Raw genomic sequence first — 9082 nt, 5'->3', positions numbered from 1 at the left:
ATGTGAATCCTCATGTTCTGTTGTTTGCTGCTTTTTGCGCATGTAAAATTAATCCCCGGGAAACAAATGTTAGTATTTTTAACGGGTCACAGACACTTATCCTTTCTAATTTAATTCAATTCTAATTTAAAATAATCTTGTCAGCTAACGGTTAACAATCGGTTAACGAGCGTCGGTTGTCGGTTAGGAAAAATAACCAAAATGAACATCCCTATATATATATATATGAACAGTTCTATTGTAGAGTTGTACTCAGATTAGGGAAAATTTTCAGTATGGGTGTTTTGGTTCGGTACACATGTGTACCGAACACATACAGTGGTGGTTTAACCACTGCCTGAGAGGAACTTCATTGGAAATTTCCAGATTTATAAATTGTTACTTTTGATTAGAAACGAAGTCTCATCTTTCAAATTATATCCATATTTTTTCAGGAAATTCAAACAATAAATACCGTTTTGGCGCTCTTTGATGTGGCGTGACAAATCGCTGTATAAACGCCTCCGTTCAAACGGCAGCGCAGAGCGAGAGTCAGCTCCTCTTTACTACTAGTTTTAAAACGAAATAAGCATGAATGAACATCTCATGCCTCATGTAATCACTCAATCAGTGTTTCAACCACGGAAAGATGGCTGTAACAAAGTTCGTAGTTCGGGAAGAAGGAGGTGGGAACCGGCGAACATTCAAACTAAATTTTAATAATAAAATAAACACAAAATCGCGGACGACTGCCGCGCACAAACAGAACCAAAACACAAAATAAAGTCCAGGCCTGATCCTCTCTCGTCCAACACTGTCGTCACTCCTCCTTTTATCCTTCCGGAGCTCCTCCGTTGGACTCGAGACCGGTGAGTGGCGCAGGTATTCGCATTTACTCCACCGGCCTCGCTCCTTTCCCACAGCTCTCGGCCCCGCCCCTCTCGTCACAACGGCAATAAAACATCAGTGTCCACAGCTCATTAATTCGCTAGAGAAATTAAGTGCAGAGAAGAGCATTTCGCTAAATATTAAGACAATATACTCATTACATTTTACTTTATCTGTTAGTGATGTCTTAATTATTTAATGTTTAAAGGTGGGGTAAGCGATTTTTCAAAAACGCTTTAGAAAACTGATTCGGGCCAGTAGCAAAACAAACTTGTAGCCAATCAGCAGTAAGGGGCGTGTCTACTCATGATGTGGAGGAGAGAGCGTTCAGTGCACAGCACAGGACATTAGCCGAGCGACAGAAAGATAGATATGGCAGATAAAATACAAAAGAGGAAAGCGTCTGCGGAACAAAATAAGGCAAGAAGTAGGACCCGTGTAAATATCGGATCAGCTTTCCAGCGCTGGAGAGAACTCAAGGAGCGGAAGGCCTGCGATCGGACGCCGAGGTTGCTTTGTTTCTTCTCGATAGGTGAGTAACACCGTGTCTGCGCCGCAACAGCTAAAGTCTGTCTAGTACACTGGACGCGACAAAGCGACCGTTGAAAATCATTTGAAATTTGTGTCAATACATCATAAATAGAACGCAGCAGCAGTTTTTTGTCGGGGATTTGTTGTGTCGTGCCACGCCGCATCCAGTGTAGGCCATAGATATGTATATATATATATCTATGGTGTAGACGGCATCACTGATTATAAATGAGTTCTTGCGCCGCGCCACTCGCATCCGGTGTAGACACGGTGTAACATTGTTTTTGCTTTGTTTCACAGAACTAATCGTTGCCTGGGTTGCGTAAGTATGTGCAGGGCGGAGCTATCAAAATAGGGGCGAGACCCTTTTGGGATAGGGGTGTTTGTTTTGGTGATTTCAAATGTCAACATTGGCTACCAGAAATCGCTTACCGCTTACAATCTGTTATGAAACGAGTTATGAGAGGCACTGTGTAAATGAATATATTTAAACAACAAATTGAATTTTTATTATTTAGAAGTTAATTTAAAAACTGCATTATGTGCAATTTACATGTTTGCATACAATTTCTCTTTTATTTCGTTGTTAATTGTAACCTTATAGTAATGTAAATGAGCTCCCTATAGTTTAGAGCAGGGGTGCCCAAACTCGGTCCTGGAGGGCCAGAGTTTAGCTCCAACTTGCCTCAACACACCTGCTGGTAAGTTTCTAGTATGCCTATAAGAGCTTGATTAGCTGGTTCAGGTGTGTTTAATTGGGGTTGGATCTAAACTCTACAGAACACCGGCCCTCCAGGACCGAGTTTGGGCACCCCTGGTTTAGAGCATAAGCCGAGATAGATTTTTATCCCTAAGACAAATTTAATTATAATTGAATTTATTTGAAGAGCAATTTGTTCAGTAAACCACTGTTCAGTAAAAAAAAAAAATTTTTAGTTTGCCCCCCTGCTGTACCGAAACTGTACCGAACCGTGATGTCAAAACTGAGGTACGTACCGAACCATAATGTTTGTGTACCATTACACCCCTAATACGCACACACACACATATATTTTACTGATCTGATGATGATTGTTATCACTATTATTAATTATTGATTAATATTATCATCAATAATAATAAACATTATTTAAAAATAACAATTAAATTTAAAATAATTTAACACAACAACATTATAACAAATTACTGTTAAATATTATCATTATTTTTTATGTCTAGACTAGACAACAGACTCAACACTTTGAACTAGCCCTAATCTGCAAACTCTACAATAGAACTATTCATCACTCTCTCTACTGGCAAGTTACTACAATAACTAATATTTTTCATAGAGGGGTAACACGTTCTAAAACAGTTTGACTCGTATACAAGGCCCCAAACATCTGCGAATGAGGCAAAGCTTATGTTAAACTACTAAAATAAACATACAATGGCTCTCAAACCCTGAGAGTGTCAGAGTGACAGACAAATGAGTCTTGCCACTTGACTAAAGACATTGTCACTCAGAAGCAAGGCTCACAGCATATTTGTGGATTAACAACAGAAAGTGGCGCGTCAGGTTGCACGGCAATGTGTTCAAGAGAAATAGAGTCTGTATCTTGTGAACCTCTCTACTGCAGCTTGCATAAGGATAACACAAACACTGTTATGAACTAATGTGGATAATTTTAAAGGCTGACTCAAACAGTGTCAGCATGACCTCTGGCTACACAGTTTAGCCAAAATGAACTAGAAAAGAGCTAAACAGTGAAATAACCACACCACCAGTAGATCAACATCAATTTGACATTTTAAGGAGACATAAAACATGTGTCTTACAATGTTTTGGTGGGGTGTGATCAGACATAGTTAATGCCTTGTGATCAAATATAAAGAAAAGTCTCAAGGCATTAAACTAGGCTTACTGGTCTGGTGGCACAAACCACAGAAAAAGAGCTGCAACAAAGTCCCTAACACAGCTAAAATTGTGTCAACCACTTCCCAACTGTGCGTGTCTGGTGGCGTGCTTAAAAAAAAAAACATGAAGATCTGCAATAAAGACACCACTATCAGTAGACACAAAGTTCAATACTAGATCTGAAAACACAACAGAAAATCTGTCCATCCATCAGCAAAAGAGGAAACACTCTAAGTCTATTAGCACTAGATCACAAAGCTATTCATTCTTGTAATAAAAATTATACCAAACGGCATTTGCTTGCTTCCTCATTTTCTCACTTGCGCTACACTTGGCCATGCACACTAAACTGTATGTGACATGCTGATGTTGTTGACTAAGGGTGTGTTCTCCTGCAACTGAGATGACAAGTCACAACGCAGACAATCGGCCAATGAAATCCAGCCACCGCAAGCATATACAGATAAGTAGGCTGGCCAATCCCTCAAGCTGGAAAGCTTTGATTGGTTGAGCAAATGAATAGGCCACCTAGTACACAAAAAGTTGATCTACTGGAATTAGTTCAAAACAAGTCTGAAATAACTTATAACTTATAAAAGGAAATGTGATCATCAAAATTCCTCTGGTCTTTTAAGAGAACAATATCTTTTCTGACTCTGACTCATTGCTCTTTTATACCAGTTCCTCTGCTTACAAACTTAAAGGACAGTGTTGTGTAATTTCATAAACTCGCTATGAGAAGTGTTTACTGGGATGGAAGATAATTACCCAATTCACCTCTGATCCAAAGAGTAAAATCACTGCTGAAGTACTTAAAATGCCACAGCAAAGACACACCGTTCATTCATCCATTGATTCATTCATTCCCTTCACTCCCTTCACTCCGCTTTGCAACAATTTACTGAATGCCAATGACCACCAAGAGTATCTAAATCTGATTCAATCATTTGACATCCGAAGGAAGTCCGATGAAATGACAGCTTGTGACGCTTGTATTTTTGGCTCATTTGTTTTTCCTTGAGCACAGGAACATCTCATAGTTTAGTGGGAATATTTAGTTCACATGTCTCGTTAAGTACTGAACAAATGTTTCTTGGACAATCTAATATAAACTACATGCTGACTCTGGCCAAGCACGTCCAAAACGATGCATGCAGAAAATCTTTGGGTGTATGAAATTTAAAACCTTACCTTTTTTGACGATATGAGCTAAGATCAATATCAGACTCTGTCTGTAAAAAGAAAAGAAATTAAATTAGACTCTGAAAGTTATTAGTACTAACATGCAGGACATCTAAAGAAAGAGCAGGTTATAATGACAGAAGGTCTAGGTCAAACACATTTTTAGCAAAGTGTTGAAGTCTATCTTTTGGACCTTGCTATTTTGATGAGCTACTGGTTGTATACACTGAGTGTGAGCATCAGACTCTCAAAAGACAACCTTAGAGACGTTCTCACTGAGGTTCACTTCTGTAGGGCTAAAATAAGAAGGAAACAACTGGATGGAGACGGGAGTACAGTCTAGTCTATTTATAAACCTTAACATTTCCACAATAGTCCAAACTCACATGTACACAAAACCACTAAGATCATAGTGTTCATAGTCCCATTCAAGGGACTATTACAGCTATGCTTTCAAAATAGCTCAGATATTTTATAATATTTGTGAATAGTTTATTGGACAATTAAAGTCATTTGAAAACATCATTTAGGCTGTCACACCTTTTTAAATCCTAATTAATCAATGTACCGCAAAGAATGACAAATACAGTACTAGAAAAAGAAAGAAGCCTTTACAAAGACTTAACATAATTAAAATATAAAATTGATAAAGCCTTTAAAGCTGTTGCAAACCTCTCATTAACAGAGTAAAAACTAAATTATAGACAACTGGAGTACCAAAAAAGTGGTTCATTCAATTTATATAATTGTTTAAAGTGTTTCCTACAATTCTGTTCTTGCAGAAAGGGAAGAACAAACTTTATTTTCCAAAAATAAATTAATTACACTTATATACCGGTAAGTCTCATAACCCTTACCAATACAGAAAGTGAGACAAGATAAAAAAGCAATGATATCATGCAGATCAGAAAGTTACCCAGATGCAAATCAATAACTGCTCACACAGATTTAGCAAGATCATTTAAAAGCAGTTTTGAAAGACTGTCTCATAAGATCATCAGTTTGTTCATCAGATTGCATTAAAATTACACCAGTTGCTTTGTGTATCCAGACAAAGAAGGATATACTGTTTTTCCCTCATCACACTCTACTTTTGCAAAATCGTTATGAGTGCATGTACTGTATAACTTACAGAAAATTAGTAATTTTAATATTAAAATATGACTTTGAAAACTATTGATTTGATTCTTTTACTCTGTTTGCAACAGCTTCACAACACTTCAGTGTGACAGACACAGTGTTACTAATTCTGTTGCTGCGCAAAGCTTCTCACGTTTAAGTGCCTAACAACTTTCTTTTTCTTAATTGAACTCTTTTCTGTGGATTATCTCAATACCTTTCAAATAAGGGAGTCCATTATCATCCACTAATTGTGACAACCCTGATATTTTTGTCATTTACTGACAACATCAAGCTTTGCAGATATCAGTGTATGTAGTCACATTTCATCCAAAATGGTGTTTGAGGAATATCCTATGGCCTTTATACTGCAATGCAAGCTTCATTCTATCAGCTATCAGACTCACAAAAACATACCTGCAAGAGGCCTCCTTCCCCAAAGTGTAGTACCTCCAGGATGTTGTCTGACTGTATGAAAGCTGTAGACAGACAGACAAAATTCCCATGAGGTTTGGATTATCAGCAAACAATGCCATTGCCATTGATGATTTGAGTTCTTAGTGTCTGCAAGTGGCTCTCTGGGAGTGTATCAGATTTGGACACAATTACCCATCAGGCAACACAAAGAACTGAAGAGACAGGGAATCATTAGAGTCATTTTGCGATCATTCACTGTCTGGATTTGTCTCAAGTGACCTCTTGATTAAGGACTTTGAAGAACTGTATTGTTTCACTGTCTCATGCATTACTATGTAAGAGAAGCTATAGTTGCCACGGCTTCCCTGGAAACAGTTTTTGAGACCAGGAAACAGCAAAAAAGCAAGCAAAACAGAAATGGAAATGTCAGAAATTGATGTGGTCAACATGAAGTTTGCCTCAATCTGATTTCTGATGTTTTTATGTTAGTAGCTTCATCACTTTATTAATGTAATATCAATATACTTCAAACAGGAAACGTTAGGTTACTTGCGTAACCCCGGTTCTCTGAGAACAGAACGAGGTATCTCACTATGGGAACGCCCCCAGGCGTGACAGACTATGGAAGCACCAATTACACCACGTCTGTCCGAAGGACGGACCAATCACAGCTCATGACAAGGAGCCCACCCCCTCCCTATATATACAGCTGTGATCCCCGAAACGGCATTCTAAGCACGCTCTTCCCCAGTGTTATGCGAGTGGGAAAGCTTGGTGAGACACCTTGCTCTGTTCTCAGAGAACCGGGGTTACGCAAGTAACCTAACATTCTCTTTCAAACAATCGCTTGGTATCTCACTATGGGAATGATATAGCCAACTCCCGTAACGCATGCTTTCCGAAGCCGCCGAACAGACTCGAAAAGGAAGAAAGATTACTTTTCAATTCTCCAAAGAGCCAACTTTAAGAAACGCATGAGCCAATGAAGGCACAGTGACATCAATATGGTAAAATCTGATAAATGTATGTGGGGAACACCAACTTGCCGCCGCACAAATATCTCCCACTGAAATCCCCTTGAACAACGCCCATGAGGTAGCAATACCTTGTGTAGAATGGGCCCTAAGGCCCTCTGGGGAATGAAGACCCATAGATGTAAAGGCTATTTCAATCGACTCCACCATCCAGAGGGAGAGGCGCTGTGAGGAGATCGGCTTACCCTTACAATGAGTGGCCCATGAAACGAATAGCTGATCATCCTTTCTGAAGGATCGTGTCTTGTTTACATAATAGCGTAACGTTCGTAGAGGACACAAAGTGTGCAATTTCCTATCCTCTGAAGAAGAAAATGGAGGAGGGTAAAAAGCACGCAACTCCAAAGCAGAGCAGTTATAAGCTGAATCACTGACTTTGGGAATGAAAGCCGGGTTTGGCAGCAGCGTAACTTTGCTGTCATCCGGACTAAAATTTAGACATGCTTGATAAACCAACAAGGCATGTAACTCCCCCACTCGATTAGCTGAGGCTAAAGCAAGTAGTAAGACCGTTTTCAAAGATAGGAGCTTAATATGAACACTCTCCAGAGGTTCAAACGGGGCCTGAGTTAAAGCATTCAAGACCAAATACAAATCTCATGACGGGACCAGCCGCTTCGACACTGGTCTCAAACGCCTCACTCCTTTCATAAAACGACATATAAGAGGGTGCCGACCCACTGAAACTCCTTCGAAACCTACATGGCAAGTGGAAATAGCAGCCAGGTAAACTTTAATAGTTGAGAACGCTCTCCCATTGTTCAGTGAGGTGCGTAGATTGAGATCCGTTATGTTGCAGATCTCCTCCCAGACCGCTGGGTTCGGATTACCGGCGTCCAGCTGCGTACCCAGCTCCTCCAGTAATTCGGCTTGATAGGCCATCAACAATTAAGTGACGTTTAGTGCCCTCACCGCTAGTGCCGAAGACTTGTAAATTTTCTGGTACATGGAAGCGGTAAAGAGTTAAATTTTCCCAGGGAGGAAGGGGCTGGCCGATGAGAGATTGTTCGGATGCAGGCGGTGAGCCACTAACTGCTCGACCGTGGGAGGGTTAGAGAGCCCAAGCCCCTTCATCTCACTCATTTCGAGACACGAGATACCCTAGACGGGCATGCAATGAGAAAAGGGTTTATCCCATGACCGCTTCATCTCTGCTATACACGCCGGCACAGCGGGAAGCAGTTGTTTCGCTGGGAGAAGGCGGAAAGGCAGCCTTTTCCCATCATAGATATCACGTTTAACTCGCGTATCCCCGGGAGTTGCAGGCCAAGCAATGCCAAGCTTAGCTGCAGCGCGTTTACAGACCTTGCCTAGGTCGCAATCCACCACCGTCGACGCCACATCGCCACTCTGCACGCTCACCGGCCTGTACGCTTGGGCTGCAGACAGGATAGCATCATCCTCCTCATCATCCGGCTCATCTTGGAGGAGGCGAGCTAGCATCTCCTCATCTTCCTCCTCATCTCCCTCGACTTCATCGCTGTCCGCCAGCAACTGCTGGTTGAAAAGCGGTGCAAACTCAGGGGACTCCGAATCCATAATATTCCCTCACGAAGAAAGAAAACGTGGGGGACAGGGTTGGGAACCCTTTGCCGAAGGAGGGACAGCGGAGAGAACCGGATCGTCTTTGGAAGATGCCGCCACTCGAAGCCTTCTCTCTAGTATCCTGGCCGGCATTACACGACAGTGCGAGCAACTTTCCGCATATGCCAGCGCAGCCTGGGCATGCTTGACACCCATGCATGCTATACACATCGGATGCGAATCCCTACCTGAGATCATGAATCCACATGCTGCCAGACATGAGCGCGAAGAGGCATCCTTCCCTCTCTCCGCGGCGACCTTGGACACGACATGGTGAGTTAAATATCCCCTAAACTTAGCTCGTCTTAACGCATTAGCTAGGACAGGAAACACCGCTAATAATAATGCTGAAGGAAAGTCTTCACTGGGAAGAGAACAAGAATGCCGTTTCAGGGATCACAGCTGTATATATAGGGAGGGGATGGGCTCCTTGTCATGAGCTGTGATTGGT

At 41.3% G+C, this 9082-nt stretch overlaps 1 protein-coding gene across 1 annotated transcript in view; it reads right to left on the bottom strand.

The window, feature by feature from the left end:
• Window positions 1-9082, bottom strand: part of LOC107732007 (transmembrane protein 131-like) — a 62095-nt gene that overhangs the window by 40866 nt on the left and 12147 nt on the right. The window contains exons 2-3 of the mRNA XM_016543232.1: window positions 6014-6075; window positions 4487-4527 (exon numbers count right to left, since the gene is read on the bottom strand). Coding sequence (XP_016398718.1) covers window positions 4487-4527; window positions 6014-6075 — 103 coding nt within the window. The remainder of the gene's footprint in view (window positions 1-4486; window positions 4528-6013; window positions 6076-9082) is intronic.

This window comes from Sinocyclocheilus rhinocerous, unplaced genomic scaffold, assembly GCF_001515625.1.
Source record: "Sinocyclocheilus rhinocerous isolate Xijiao unplaced genomic scaffold, SAMN03320098_v1.1 scaffold1120, whole genome shotgun sequence".
Lineage (NCBI taxonomy): Eukaryota > Metazoa > Chordata > Actinopteri > Cypriniformes > Cyprinidae > Sinocyclocheilus > Sinocyclocheilus rhinocerous.
The sequence above is the reverse complement of the archived record's forward strand: the minus strand, read 5'-3'. Positions and strand labels throughout refer to the sequence as shown.